This window comes from Gallinula chloropus (genome assembly GCF_964237585.1).
Source record: "Gallinula chloropus genome assembly, chromosome: 2".
In the NCBI taxonomy this organism is placed as follows: Eukaryota; Metazoa; Chordata; class Aves; order Gruiformes; family Rallidae; genus Gallinula; species Gallinula chloropus.
The window spans coordinates 144,107,425-144,122,848 of NC_140086.1; the positions used below are offsets into that span (position 1 = coordinate 144,107,425).

At 52.2% G+C, this 15,424-nt stretch overlaps 1 protein-coding gene across 1 annotated transcript; it reads left to right on the forward strand.

Moving 5' to 3' along the window:
* The first annotated feature begins 212 nt into the window (after positions 1-212).
* LOC311189105 (uncharacterized protein) lies at positions 213-15,019 on the forward strand. The gene is made up of 19 exons (XM_084260685.1): positions 213-350; positions 1,361-1,472; positions 1,570-1,633; positions 1,733-1,767; positions 2,075-2,135; positions 2,221-2,277; positions 2,363-2,422; positions 3,518-3,573; positions 4,045-4,073; positions 4,194-4,998; positions 10,602-11,341; positions 11,803-11,899; positions 12,640-12,695; positions 12,831-12,881; positions 13,144-13,252; positions 13,343-13,388; positions 13,925-14,023; positions 14,409-14,489; positions 14,583-15,019. The coding sequence occupies exons 1-19, from the start codon at positions 218-220 to the stop codon at positions 14,910-14,912; spliced, it is 3,021 nt and encodes a 1,006-aa protein (XP_084116811.1). The 5' UTR covers positions 213-217; the 3' UTR covers positions 14,913-15,019.
* The last annotated feature ends 405 nt before the right edge of the window (positions 15,020-15,424 follow it).

Consider the following 15,424-nt stretch of genomic DNA (forward strand, 5'->3'; position numbering starts at 1 on the left):
GAGCGGGGGGTGCACCCGGCCCCCACCCCCGCATAAAACACGAGTGGGGCGGCTAGCAGTGGGAGGGGGTGTTGCTCCCTGAGAGCTCCGCGGAACCCTGTGCGGACGGCACCTCCTCCCGCTCCCCCCCCGCTCCACGCCGGGCGGCTCCGCCTCGTCGCGGCGATCAGCTGCGCGCGCGTCACGTGGGCGCGTGTCGAAGGTCACGGCGCCCACAATGGAGCTGTCGGCGTACGCGCAGGGCGGGTGGCGCTTGTTGGGCGACTCCCGTTGTTTCCCCCGCCGTTCTTACGCCTCTCTCCTCCGCGCCGCTTTCCGCAGCCTCCTCGATCACCCCCATGCTGGGCTGGGTAAGGCGTGGGGAGAGCCGGCGTGGCGCCGGGACAGGCGGCGGCGGCGGGGGGAGGGGGAGAGCGGTGCGGGCCGCGCTGCTCCGCGGAGCGCGCAAGCGGGCGCCGGCTGCCTCCACCTAGCGACGCCGCGCGTGTGTCCGCGTATGTAGACGCGTGGCCGGGCTGCGTTAGCCGGCGGCCGCACACGCACCAACACACACACGCGGCGGCTCCCACACGGAGCGTCGCCCGTGGACGGCTCCAGGGTGCCGCTGCGCGGGGTGTCATCGCTAATGCGCGCCTGCTTCCTTCAAGCTTAAACGCGTCGAAAATGGGGGGCGGGTGGCCCGGGACGGGGTGCCCCGCGCGTTCGTGTCCGCGTGTAGGGGGCGAGGAGGCGGTTTTCCCCTGCCGCTCCATCGCGACCGGCGTTGGGTTGTTGGGGCGGGGGGGGGGGGTTCCCGTGTGGACGTGTCCGACGGCGAGCCTGGCGTGAAGGTGAAGTTAATTTTGTGGCATTAATGACACGGCCGCCGTCTCCGCGCACGGAGGGAGCCGGCGGTGCCGGCCCGGGGGGGCGGCGGGCAGCACCGGTCCCCCGCCTCCTGGCTGGTGGCTCCGGCTCCGCTCCTTGCTTTTGGGGACGGGCTGCTGAGAAGCGCGGACGGGGCTTGTGGAGGAAATTGAGGGTTTCGCTCTTCTTTTTTTTTTTTTCCCTTTTCATTTTTTTTTCCTTTTTTTTTTTGTTTTTTTTTTATCGGGCAGCTGCGGAGGCGGCGGGGCGGGCGGCGGGGCGGGCAGCGGCGGGCAGCCCCGCCCGGGCACCAGCCAGGGCTTCAGCCCCTCTCCCCCTCCTCACCCCCTGCCTACTTGCTCCGTCCTTTCGCTCTAAAACGCCAAACGTGTTGAATTTTGAAGGGTTTTTTCGGAGGGGGGGGAATGATACCGTTCGAAGGGCGAGCAGCAGCTCCTGGTGCTGCGTGCTGGGATTTGGCGAGGAAGTGTCATCAGCAATTCATTTATTTTAGACGATCCAGACCTGAAAGATATTGACCCTGCGGTATTAAAACATTGCCATGCTGCGGCTGCAACGTGTATTCTGGAGGCAGGAAAGCAGAAAGCTGACATATCTGCTATAAGGTACTTTGGAGCTACCCCATTTCTTTAGCATTGTTACTTTAAACTGCACCGCCGAGTTAATATTAGAGGAAAACTAATCAATTCTTTTTCCCTGTAGCACGTGTCTAGAAGACTGTAAACTGGATAAAGAGAGAATAGAACAATTTTGCACCGAATATCAGGTTTTGAAACAATTTTAACATATTTATGTTTTCTCTCATAGGAATGTATTGAACCTAGCAAACTTTTTCTTTCTTTTTTTCTTTTTTTTTTCCCTTCAGAAAAACAAGGATGCTTTGGAAATCCTATTGGGAAGGTAGGTGATTCAGTCAGCACAGATACATAGTTTTTATTGCAGCTAATTAAAACTGTCCTGGAAAACACTTATGCACCTACTCTAGCTGATTAAAGTAAGAAATATTGTGCCATTAAAAAAAAAAGGTACATCTGTAACAAACTTTGGAAAACAGCTGTTCAAACTTTGCTTCCTCCTTTCTACTCGTACTATTTGAACTTTTCAAGAAGCATCACAAGGGTCATAAAAAAAAAGTACTTTATTGATGAACATCTTGAGAAAATGTTTTCTTTTAGAGTAGGGAACTTCTAACTGTTGTGTCTTTCAGTATAGGCAGATCTCCTCTCCATATAACTGATGTGTCTTGGCGCTTGGACTATCAGATCAAGGTAATTTTCTCTCATCAAAGTGTTTCTTTAGTCTGTTTCAGTGCTGATACCTGACTTTTTTCTGTGCTCTTTGCTTTTAATTTAGAGCAATCAACTTCATAAAACTTACCAGCCTTCCTACTTGGTGACCTTAAACGTAGAGGTACTGTACTAGCACCTTCAGAGCAATTTCATAATTTTAATTTTTTTTTAATTAAAACAGGCTCTTTTTTTTTTTTTTTCTTCAGAACAGTGATTCAGGATCACACCCAGATGTTAGGTTTAGTTGCACAATGGAGCAATTACAGGTACTTCTTTCCTTCATCATTATTTCTATGCTTGGCTCCAGCTGTGGGTGTAAATCTTTTTTAACAACTTGCCAATCAAAATGAAATCATATATAACTTTATCAAGATTTTAAAAAATAATAAGAATTTTAAAAATCCGGGACTGGGAGGGTAGGGAAGAATCTTCTATAAAAATTATCTAAGTGTAATTTTCTGGTCTTCTCAAATAAAGTTGTGAAGTAACTGATTTTATGCATGGGGAGTGGTTTACATACATGCATAAATGTTGTGTCTTTGTTTTCATAATTGTAATATATATGTATGTGTGTGTGGGAGGAAAGACTTTTTTTTTTCTGAAAGTCTGATTTCTCATGGTTTTGAGAAATGATTAAAGAAGCTGGTTCAATGATTTAAATGTTCGATGAGTAAAAACAGGGAACAGACTGAAGGCACTTCAGTGCTCTTAATGACATGTAAAAAATGTTCTGAAACAAATGTTCATCTTTGTTTAGCGATTTAAATGTGTAACTGAACAATAGAGGTATTGTAATGCTTGGAAGTGACCAAACTCGGGAGGACTGGGAAGAGGGTTTGGGGTGGGAGAGGAAAAGCAAGATATGAAAGCATCAGGTTTGCACCTCTGCTGTTTTAATGTGTGCCTCAAAAGTCACCCTTCCCTCACTAATGAGTGGGTTTAATCTGTTTGCTGACTTGTTTAAATCTGCCACGCTCTGGCTGGAGAATGGACCTAGGACAAAATTGCACTCTAAATATTTTCAGTATTTTAGAAATGTATACAAGTACTTCAAAGCCTGGAGCAAACGTCAGCGTCAAGCATCATAACGGTGCTGATAAAATCTCTGTGTTAAAAGCAGTGATCTATTTTAATAGATAATATATGTTAAAAGGTGTTTTCCTTCAGTTCCCACTTTTCATGCTCTGTTGTAAAATGGGAAGCTATTTAATTACTTGCTGGCATTGTTCAGCAGTTGCAACATTTCTTTGTGGCATAAGGTGCTGGTTTCCCTTGTCTCTCTGTATATATAAAAAAATACTACGTTCCTCCAGCCGACCTTTTAAAAAATGTTTATTCTAAGGCAGTATTTCATCTCTTAGGATTTAGTTGGAAAACTAAAAGACGCTGCAAAAAGTCTAGAAAGAGCGACTCAGATGTGATTGAAGGAAGGTGTCAGCCTGCTGAGCTGAAGTACTCTCATTCCTGTGTCTTCTCAATGACAAATGTCTTTCATCTCTTCATGCAAACTGTTCTTTTTTTTTTTTTAAGTCCTTGAATACAAATTAAGTGAAATATCTGGTTTTTATGACCGCGCTTGGTATTCCTTGCTCGCGTCATATTTTTTTTTAATTAACTGTTGTTAAATCTTCGCTTAACTGGCGTGTCTTCAAAGCATTCCTTCTGTTTTGTGTATTCGGACGATTGTCACGGAGTATTTTTCCCCCGCGATCCAATAAAATGTATTCGCCCCCGTCCCGCAGTTTCCGAGGGTGAATTAGCTGTACCTAAAAAGTAAGATGCTAAACGTCGGAGCAGCTCGGTGAGGCGCAAACCCCTGCCTCCCGTGCCGCGGCCGCGGCGCGGCTTTGGCTAAATTGCCCCATCGCGCTTTGTTATTTCGCTGCAGCCGATGTTACATCTCGGCTAAGAATAAAGGCTGGTCCGCTGCACGGAGGGCTCGAATTTAATTTAGTTTTGTGGAGCCGGGGCGCCGCACAGAAAGCCGCTAGTCCGCGGGCTGAGCGGAGCTCGGTGTCGGCTCCGGCTCGACGGCAGCTTCCCCTCTCTCGGGGCCGCTCCGCGCCCGGCGGCGGGGTCGCTGCTCGCCTCTCCCGCTGGCTCCGGTGGCGGCCGCGGAGCCACTTCTCGCTGGCTGCGCCGCGGAGCCCGCCCGCACCTGCCGGCAGGGCGGCGGAAAGCCACCCCGCGGAGGAAGCGCGGCGGCGGGCGGGCCCTCGCCGCCCCGCCGCATAGCTAGCGCGGAGCCGGGCGCTTCCCTCCCCGGTGCCCGACGTTCGGGCTGCGGGCGGCGTCTCGTCCTCGGCGCCTGCGAAGGCTTCCCCGTTTCCCTCCCGCCCGCTCGGGCGGCGGCAGCTTTCGGCGCTCTCTTTTCCCTTCGCGGGGCGGGGAGCGGGGGGCGGGGGGGGAGAAACACCGCGGCTCTCCGCGACACGCGCTCCCGCCACCGCTGGGGAGGCGCCGGGGAGGGCTGGGGCCGGGGGCCGCGGCTCTGGGCGGGAAAGCGTCGGCGCGGCCCCCGCGGGGACGTGTCGCCCCGACGCCAGCAGCGGCCGGACGAGCGGTGCGTCCCGCGGCCGCGTGCGGGAGGCGGGCAGCGCGCACCGCGCACGAGGCGGCGGGGGCGCGAGGCCGCGGCGCGGTGTCCCGCGTGGGCTCGCTCCGCGGCGGGACGGGGCGTGCGGGGCGGCCGCGGGTGGGAGCGCGCAACAAGTGCGCGGAGGGAGGCGAGGAAAGGGGGCCGGGGCCGGCGTGTGGGGTCGGCGGGTGTGCGGGCAGGGGGGCTGCGGCGTGGGGAGGATGGAGAGGGCAGCGCCGGGCCGGGCGGGGGACGCACGTCGCGGTTGGTCGGGGTTGGGGGGGGGGGGGGCTGGAGGAGGACGGCGATCAGGATGGGTGGCGGCGGGGGGAATTGGGGTGGACGGGTGGAGAACGGGGCGGGGGAGTGGGGAGCGCGGAGCTCGGGTGGCAGCTCGGAGGGGAGCGGGGGCGGCGAGGGCGACAGGCGGAGGGGCTTAATGGGAGCGGCGGCGCGGGCGGAGGGAGCGCGGGGAAGGAGACATCGGGCTGCCACGGGCGGAGGGAGGCGGGCGGGAGCCGCGGGAGCGGGGCCGGGGGTCGGGGCGGGCGGGCGGCGCGGCGAGGAAAAGGAGGCATCGGCGGCGCGCGGGCGAGCGCGTGCAGGGCCGGGGGGAGGGGAGGGAGGGAAGAAGGGAGGGAGGGAGGGGAGGGGGCGGCAGGCGGGGGAGGGGAGGAGGGAGGCGAGGGGCGGAGGAGGAGTGGGGAGTGGGGGGGGGGAGGAGGCGGCCGGGTTGCGGGATTGGGTCACGGGGAGGCTGCCGGGCCCCGGCGGCAGCGCCGCTAATTCCCAGGCCGCCCTTAAGGAATGAGGCGCCCCACGTGACGCTGGCGGGGCGGGCGAACTCCGAGCCATTTTGGGGACGGTGTCAGTTTCCACTGTGTGCCTTCAGCGTTGCATTCTTCCCTCCTCCGCCCTCCTCCCGCCCGCCCGCCCGCCCGCCCTCCTTCCCTCCCCGGGTCCCCGCCACCAACTATGAAATAACAACAACAATAATACTCGTAATAATAATAATAATAATAAAAAAAGGAACGCGAGCGAGGCCGCGAGGCGGAGCGGGGGGCAGAGGGAGAGACAATGGGCTGGTGGAGAGAGGACCCATCCGGACCGGGGAGACTTTGCGCTCCCAGCGCCTGAGCCGCCCGGGCGGCGAACTCGGAGGGAGAGCGAGGGAGCGAGAAGGGCCGGTGGACGAGAGGAGAAAACCCGGGTGTTTTGTAACTAAAATGAGCGGAGCGCAGCGGCGGCGGCGGCAATAAGCTTATTGCAATTGACAGCGTCTGCAGTTCATTTCAAGATGGCCGCTTGGCTCACATTCATTTTCTGCTGAACGACTTTTAACTTTCATTGTCTTTTTTGGCCGCTCCGATCATCACCCACCGGCTCCGTTTTCCGGGTACGTATGAAGCGAGGTGTCGCCTTACCAAGGGCGGGGGGCGAAGGGGGCTCGGCGGCGGTTTTCGGCCGGTTTGGGGGCTGCAAAGGGGAGCCTAGGTGTCCCCCGAGCTCTCCGTATGGGAAAAGCGCTGACAGGCTGCTCCAGCCACACACACACACATATAGACACGCAGCAGCAGCCCGTGCACTCGCTCGCGTTACGCACCCACATTTGCAAATTTTAGTTCCTTTCTTTCTCCAGACGCCCCCTAAAACCTTTCTGTGCACATGGCCCCCGAGGAGAATATTTATATTTCCAGACCCTGCTGCCAGCCCGGCCTGAGCGCCCTTTGTTTAAAGGCAGATTTTGATTAAACAGGGACGTTCGTGAAATCTGGAGCTGCCTGGGTCAAGTGATTTCAGTCCTCCCCGAAAGAAATGTGTCTGGGGGAGGTTAAAATGTCAGATAACGCACCCATTTTATAGAGATAGAGCCAGCGGGGGGTAGCGATCCTCCTGGAGGGGTTGTTAGGCGTCGGGGCACCCAGCAGAAAATGTTATTAACTTAAGTTGGACAAGTACTTGTGTGAAATTGGATGGGTTGTAAGATGGCGGTTCCCAGTTGTTTCCAATGTCTCCTCTTACATTTCTGCTCGAAATGCTGAAGTTTGGGGGTTTGCGCCTGCTGGGGGAGGAAAAGGGGGTCTAACGCCGAGAAATAACTTTTTTTTGGAGGGGTGAGGGTAGCAGTTTGGCTGCGATCTTGGGGAGCTGGGGCATGCGGTTTGCTGGAGCCTTTGGAGCAAAGGTGATGTGTCTGTGGGACGCAGGGTTTGGTTGGTTTTTTTAAAAATTTCTTTTCTCTGATTGTTGTGGGGTTTTTTTTCCTCTTGAGCCCGGGAGGGGTAAATTTACATGAAATCCTTTGTCAGGACTTACAAGATGTCAGGAATGGGCTCCTCGTGCTGCTGGTGGGCAGCCCTGGAAAGTTGCTGCTGTATGTTTTTCTAACTGTATGGCCTTGGCGGTATGTAACGCGGGACGTTCCTCTGTGTTTACTGTAAATATTTGCAAATAATCAGGTAAAAAGAAGCAGAAAAATCGCATTTCTCTAAAAGTGAGATAGTCACTTTTCAGCCTCTAGAAACTTTGATTCACTCCTCCACTCTTCAGAAAAGTTGAGGAAAACCAGGGCGTGTGTGCCCATTTGCAAGCTTGGCATTTAAAGGATTTTTTTTTTTAATTTTTTTTTTTTTCGGAGTCCGCAGTGGTCAGAGCAACTCCCTTTATGGGACTGTGCCGAAACCCGGGGTAATTCTGAAATACAGTCCAATAAAACTCCTTGGAGTGACTGTGCAGTGCGTCCTGGAGACTGAGACAGACTTGTCTTGCAGTTTGCCAGGGACTCGGAGGGTTGACCTACCTGATCGCTTACCAAGTACAAAATTAACATTTTTGCATGCTTTTTAAGTAGATGGATCGTGTCCTTCACCTAGTTCCAGGGAGGCGATTTAGGGGATTGGGGTCCTTTTGCACTCTCTTGCCAATATTCAGGTCTCTTCCTCGCTGCAGCGAGCTGGGCAGAGACATTTGAGCTCCGTGTGCCTTCTCTGAATGAAGCACCGTCCCTCTTTTAAAACATATGTGGCCATTCTTAAGCGAAAGAGTAATAACCCGCTCGATAGATAGTAAAAGTGGCTCTGACTGATAATGGGCGAAGATGTAGAACGACGGCTTCTTTATTCCTGATGAGAGAGTTTTCCGAGAGGAGACGGGTGCAAGCCACGCAAACCCACCCCAGCGATGCTTTTGTTTTTTGTCTATGTGTTTTCTGTTAGAGACCCGTCGAGCAAGGTTTGATAGCTTATTGCCTTTATAGATTTTTAATAATGGGGCAGATTCTTAGCAGGAGAATGCACTTCTGTTTTTCTTCATTTTGACATAACCCGTTTAAGGCCTCTAAATAATCAGTTGGCTGGCAGTGTTTACTTCTGGCGGGTATTATCTCCGTATATTTTACGTTCGGTTGTTCCGTGTGTCAGTGTGTAAAATATATACGTCCCTGGCTAAGGGGCTGTTTGTATTGACTGTGTGAAGTGTTGGTATTCGCCGTGCTATCAGCACGAGCAGAGAAGAGAAAAAAAAATCTGAAGGGCTTTCCCTCGTACCAAAATGTTCTGCTCAGGCGGCTGTAGTAAAATCTGCAGGGTTCGTGTCGCGTACCCGTAGGCATGGACACGCGTGTGCCTGCCCGGGTGGCTTTTGGGGAGAGGAAAGGCACCTGGTTCAGCTCGCTGGAGAAAACCCACCGATTTCAGAGATATCTTATAGGACGTTGAAAATGTGCAAACTTTGGGCAATAAATAATCCGCGTTTAGAGGTTGCTTCGACAAAACAGGTTTCACGGTTGAATTTAATCCCCCTCCATTTAGGAAGGGGGCTACGCCTGCGTGAAATAAACGCGTTAATATCTTGAAAGGTTTGTCCCAGTCTGGCAGGGCTGGGAAGGAATTCTCGGTCAGCCGACTTGCGTGACCTCGGTCACTGCTGGGTTTTTCAGTTCAGATATTTATGAATTATAAGGTAGTGGCTTGAACAAATAAAACACAGAACCGTGAAGGCAGCCTGCCCATGTCTGAGGACATAAGGGGACCTCAGAGCCGCCGGCTTCAGGGCTCTGGACTCTTCATGGAGGAGCGCAGAAGCCCGAGCTCTGCGTTTTCTGGGAAAAGCAAGCTCTCCGTGTCAGTTTAAAAGTAAGAAGCGGAGGGTCAGGGACCCTGAAAGCGACATTGAAACCGCAGCAGGGACTCTTGCTTTCCCGCACCGGGCTAAGAACAGCTTTGGGGACCTGATCTCGCTCGGTACTTCTTGTACTTTGCTTTTCTGTGTGCTGGCTGGCTGTGGTTTGATGCTGGGGGAGTTTTATCTGCTGTTCACTCGAGGGTTCTACTGCAGCAGCAAGAGAAGTTTCCTGGCTAGGGTCGCTCGTTGGCGCTGTGCACACTTCTTGAGGAATATTGTACCCCTGTCCTGGGCAGTTTGGACGCAATTCAAAGTTTTCAGAAAGCTTGGTGGGGTTTTTGTTGTGTTTTGTTTGGTTGGTTGGTTGGTTTTTTCGCTGCCTAAGATCGAAGTTTGCGAGTGGCTGGGGAGAACCTCGCATCTTGAGACTTCTCCAGCTCGCTGCAGTGAGAGGTGGCTCCCAAGCTCTGTCTCGGGAAGAGTGGGGACCAGGAATAGGAGCTGCTGTGCTGGGACCACTGGCGTAGGGAAAGGAATAGCTTGCGTTGGAGCAACGATGCTACGTTACATTTTTCAGGATCTGGTTGTCAGAAAATAATTTACTTTGCTATTGACGTGGCTGACGGGGCTTTTTTTTTTTTTTTCCCCCGGTGTACTTTCCCTTTTACCTCTTATTCCCTCTCATTTTAAATAGTATGTGTGCATCTAACGTTCGTGCCAGTGCATCCGATGGGGGTTTACGGGTTTCAGACTGTGAAAATGACATTTGTTTTTCACTCTTGTCGCTGCATTGTGTTGACAAGGTGTTGATTTAGCTTTTGGAATGATCTGGTCACATGGTCCTTCGCATGTTGTCACTAATGTACCGTTTAAAGTCAGTTTGGGCTTTCCCCCCAGTCCTCGGTGTGCTTTATTGCTGAAAAGGGGACTTGTTTAACTATCCGGAGACTTGTTTTCTCCCGTCCAAACACCTTACCCTGGTGCTGCAAATCTCTTTCCATCTCTTGCAAAACTTTGCACTGCGCTCGCTTCGTCCGCGGGAGGCTTTTCAAACGGGAGTCAAAAGAGAGGGGGAAGGAGAGAAAGAGAGAAAGAGTTGAGGGGCGGGGGAAGAGAGAGAAAGGAAGGAAGGAGAGAAAGGAGGAAAGGGGAGAAGGGATGCCGGCGGCGCGGAGCGGGAGCCGGGGATCGGCACCCCGCTGGCGGTGCTGGGGGCTCGGTCCCCGAGAGCGCGGCGCGGCTTGGCGGAGGGAGGGAGCGGAGGGGGAGAGGAGCGATCGCAGACCAGCTCCTCGCACCGAGTCGACGTGGAGAGAGGCCCCTGAGAGGATCCGAAATGGCCGAGGCTCGGGAGGAGCCTCTGGCACTCGCCTCCTCCGGGCTGAGACCCCAAAGCCCGGCTCAGCCCCGCGCTCGGAGCCTCCCCCGCCGCCCGGGTCGCTCCGCACCGCTTCTCGGCACCCTCCGGGCTACGGCACACCGACCCCGCCCGGGCTGGTAGTCACCCCCACGCTCTTCCTCCCGCCCTTCTCCCCTCGCAATCGGGCTCCCAGACCCCCGCGGGCTCCTCGGCTCCTCCACCCCCTCCGCCAGCCCCCGGGCCCCGCGTCCCACCCCCTGGCCCGGCTCGGCTCGGCCCGTCCCGCCCCCCCCCCTCGACCGCCCCCCCGCCCGGCTCTCGTGTGTTCCCAGCGGTGGCAGGATGCCAAGTGTAAGTGTAAGTTGCTATAGCAACCCCCTCGGAGAGCGGAGCAGATCCGGATCGGCACCGAGCAGCAGCGGCAGCCGCCCGGACCCCTCTCGCGGGCCGGCCCCGCCGCCCCGGTGCCCGGCCCCGCTCCGAGGTGCGTGTCCCCCCCCGTCCCTCCCCCCGCCGCCCCTCCCCGCTCTCCGGAAATGCCAGGGCAGCCGCACCGGGAGGCGCTGGTTCCCCTTTGTGCTGCTCGCCGGCAGCCCGGTGCCCGGCCATCCCCCCGCCCGGAGCGCCCCTCCGCCCCGCCGCATCGCCGCCGAGCCGCCCGGAGAGCCCGAGCCAGCCGGTCCCCCGCCGCGCCGCGGGGAGAGCCCGTGCCCACCGGGGAGCGGCGCGGTGGGTGCAGCGGCGCGACCGCGCCTCCGCGGGGCTGTGCCCAGGCCGGCCCGGTGCGGGGAGGGGCGGGGCGGGGACGCCCCGCCGGCCTCGGGACCGGCCCTCGCCTGCCGCCCGGCCCCGCGCCGCCGCCTTCCGCGCTTTATCTTCCCCCTGCGCCGGGGGATGCGACTGCACGGGGGAAGGGGACGCGCCGGATCTCGGCACCTGGGACGCCGCCGCGCTCGTCCCCGCTGATCGGTCCTGTGTGTGTGTCTTTCAGAGCCGCCCCTGGCCACGCCAAAATGCACCGAACAACCAGAATCAAAATAACCGAGCTAAACCCCCATCTCATGTGCGTGCTCTGTGGCGGGTACTTCATTGATGCAACAACCATCATAGAGTGCCTCCACTCCTGTAAGTACTATCGAGCGCTCCGCGTTGTTTCCTCCCCCCTCCCCTCCCCCCCGCCTCCCCCACCCCCCCCTCGCCGCTTCCCACCTTTCCCGGCATCCCGGGAGCACAAAAAACCCAACAAAAAACCCGCGACCCAACCCAACCCGAAACCCCCGGAGGCGCTCGGGTCCACCCGCCGCCCCTCCGCCTCCCCGACGGGCTGGGAAATAGGTGGCCCGGCCGCGGTGCAGTTTTTCTGACGACGGCGCTACAGTCTTTGTTAAAGTAATAATATATGTGCTCTAAGCGTCTCCTTTTCATGGTAATTGCAGTTTATTTGGGTATTTGTTTAGCTTAAGCAGCGCGCTGCTGACAATGGACGATTTGCTCTAGCTTGCATAGTTTAGAAAATCGCACCTCGATCTATGCATATCTGAGCGTCACCTACGACCATGCTTAAGGCTTTCGTGTTTGCCTTACAGTCTGTAAGACCTGTATCGTGCGTTACTTGGAGACCAGCAAGTATTGTCCTATCTGTGATGTCCAAGTTCACAAAACTCGACCGCTTTTGAATATAAGGTAGGAGAAAGATGCAATGTGTACCCTGCATCTCTTATTGTACTTTATATGGGGAGACCAGCGGTAGTCGTGTCGATGTTATCTCTTCGCCTGCGATTTAAATCTGAAAGGACTTGTCAATTTACAAGCCAACTCTGTGTATGCTCTCTCTTTCAAGTTTTGTCATTGATTGAAATTGAAGATTTCTCTGGATGCAAGACAGAAAGTTTTGGGGAGTTGGGTTGGGGGTTTTGGTTCCTTCCCCCCCATTTTTTTTTCTTTGCATATGCCAGCCACTGATGCAATGCCTCTTCCCGACATTTTTTACCTCTGCTTTCTCTATCTCCCAGTCATGCTTCATTCCAGCCATAGCTCCTAGTCATGAAAACTCTTCCAAGCTAAGAGTCAACAGCCTTTAAATCAGGCTGTTCCTTTCAGAAACAATTTTCTTGTCGAGTGTTACTCTTGCTGTCTTTACATGTCCTCCCTAGAAAATATTTTTGAAGGCCTTCCTTCAGTCCAAGAGAATTATTTTTTAAGTTGGGGTATCACAGATGAGTTTTGTTTTATAGCAGTATTTAGAGCAGTCTTAGTTTGATTACAAGGTCTTCTAAGTTAACTTTTTATGACTACTTTCCCACTTTGTATAAGATGCCTCATTGTTTTGAAAGATTATAAATGAGGAGCTGCTGCTTGGATTGAAACATCACTTCATCTACTTAATTTTATGTCTTGGGTTGTGTTTTTTTTTTTTTTTCCAGGTCAGATAAAACTCTCCAAGATATCGTATACAAGCTAGTACCAGGCCTCTTCAAAAGTAAGTAGCTAATGGTTGCAGAGCATTTTCTTTTTTTCTGAAGAGTAAAAAAACAAAACCAGAACTGCTATCTTATGTCAGTACTAGGGGTTGCAGACTATATACTAAAAGGAAAATATATGCTTTTCCATCTAGATGAAATGAAAAGAAGAAGGGATTTTTATGCTGCTCATCCGTCGGCTGATGGTAAAAGCTTCTCGTTCGCGACTTTAATAAATGTAGCATTGCCCTAGATGCTTTACTGTTTCCTTTGTAACTTACAAATTGTGTATCACCATGACAGAATTTTAAGAAGTAAATTCAGGATGATAAAAGTTTATTGTTTTAACAGTTTGGTAGCTGTAATTCATAATATTACTGTGGAGCTTTTTTTTTCTTGTTACTGAGAATTGCCATTCTTCCTGATTTGAATTTCAAAATGTAAATTATTGTGGAAATTTCTGTGCAGCTGCCAATGGCTCTAATGAAGACAGGGGAGAAGTGGCTGACGAAGACAAAAGAATTATAACAGACGACGAGATAATAAGCTTATCCATTGAATTCTTTGACCAGAATAGGCAAGTTCCAGAATGGCAATATTTTATGTTTACCTGACTGATGGCAGCTCAATTTATTATTTGTTGTAATTGCTTCATTTCTTCTCACAGACTGGAACGGAAAGGAAACAAGGAGAAAGAAAAATCAAAGGAAGAGGTAAATAACTTTTCCTTACTCTAGGGGAAACTAACACACACAAACATCAGGTTGGTGGCTGAAAAGAACACATAGGTATGTGCGTCTAGAACAAAAGAGCACACATCCTATTGTGGTGCTGAGTACAGAAGAGGTCAAACGCCTTCCTACACCTGTATATGTAAACAACTTTTTGAAATTAAAATATACCTGCAGTGTTACTTTTAAAGCGCTCTGCGATAAATTAATAATTAATTTTGAAAATCAACATGTCATACCTGCATGTATTCTAAAAAGATATTTGCTGGGAGATCAAAATATTTATGTATAAAAGTAGTTGAATTTTTTTAATTACTTATTCTGGAACTTTCATTTACCACTTCATTTACCACTTTCATTTACCAGTTTCTGTTCCTTCCAAGGCAGCAGAAATGATTAAAATTAATAATTTAGTAAAGTTTACTTTTTAAAAAATTATCACAAGATGTCAGAATAAAACTTTGGTGGAAGTAATTGCTTGTTCTCAGTAGACTTATTTTTCTTTACTGTGCCATCAGGTGAATGACAAGAGATACTTACGCTGCCCAGCAGCAATGACAGTGATGCATCTAAGGAAGTTCCTGCGGAGTAAAATGGATATACCTAACACTTTCCAGGTACCTGGGAGGAAAGAGGGGTTTAAAACCAAAATTGTTGGCATTCATTTTCTCATTACAGCCAGTTCCAGCAAGCGCTGACTGGTATGTACACTGCGTTGATGGGGTCACGAACATTATTTTTAAGATAACTACCCAGAGAGTTTGGTAGTGCCATGTAATTTTTTTATTGCTGTAAACGACAAGGTACCAATTAATTGCTCCTTAACATATTTAAAGCATACCTAATAGACACAAAAATTCCCTATTCTCTGCTGGGTTTTGTATAGCACTTTTAAAATTTTCCAATATATATGGCAGCAGGGTTACTGTCACCGCAGAGCAAATACTAGCCAGGGGTAAATGCCCGGATGATCCTTAATGCCAGGATTTGTATCTTGAACAGATCGATGTGATGTATGAAGAGGAGCCTCTGAAGGACTACTACACCCTAATGGATATTGCCTACATCTACACCTGGAGACGGGTGAGTATCCTCGGCGTGCCTTCCTGCGGGGTGTGAGAGGGTCAGTCTTGGACTGGGGAGGGTACTTACCGGGGTTTCCCCTTTGCCTTGCAGAACGGGCCTCTCCCCTTGAAATACCGGGTCCGACCTACTTGCAAGAGGATGAAGATCAGTCACCAGAGGGAAGGCTTGAATAATAGCGGGGAGCTGGAAAGTGACTCTGGGAGCGACAAGGCGAGCAGCCCGGCAGGAGGCATCCCCTCCACCTCCTCCTGTTTGCCCAGCCCCAGCACGCCAGTCCAGTCTCCTCACCCCCAGTTCCCCCACATCTCCAGCACCATGAACGGCACCAGCAGCAGCCCCAGCAGTAACCACCAGTCCTCCTTTACCAACAGAGCGCGGAAAACATCAATAAATGGCTCCTCGGCCACTTCATCTGGTTGATGTGCCAACCAGGCTACCGCCCCACCCCCACCCACCCATCCCCCTTTATATAGATCTCTCCATGCCATTACAGCTTTATAGATGCTAATCCATGTGACTATCGTCCAAATTGCTTTCTTTTGTAGTGACACTGAACTTGGCTATAAAAGGCGACTAGGTGGCATTCAGGATGGACGTTAATGGAAACGCGAGATTGAAATGTAAATTGATTTCAGAGGACTGGGAAGCAAACAAAAGTTACACCTTCACCTGTGCTGAGTGATGCGGAAGTTGTTTCAGTCCCCATCATCTGGTCTCGGGAGTCTCCAGAAGTTGATACAAATCCCGGGAAGTAGTTTGTTAATCCAGACTAACTCCTCCACTGCGTTCTCTTCGATTGTTATTGTTCTTATGCTGTTTTGTGAACCTGTAGAAAGCAAGTGCTTTTTCATCTTGAAATCCAACAAAACGGAAAGAATATGCATAGAATAATGCATATATGTAGCCATGTCACTGTGAATAACGATTTTTGC

Excerpts from the sequence above, each read along its gene's own strand:
- LOC311189105 (XM_084260685.1), top strand. The coding sequence starts at position 218 with ATGGAGCTGTCGGCGTACGCGCAGGGCGGGTGGCGCTTGTTGGGCGAC. Across the intron at positions 351-1,360 it reads TCACCCCCATGCTGGGCTGG|ACGATCCAGACCTGAAAGAT; the intron begins GTAAGGCGTGGG and ends CATTTATTTTAG. Across the intron at positions 2,423-3,517 it reads GCACAATGGAGCAATTACAG|GATTTAGTTGGAAAACTAAA; the intron begins GTACTTCTTTCC and ends TTCATCTCTTAG.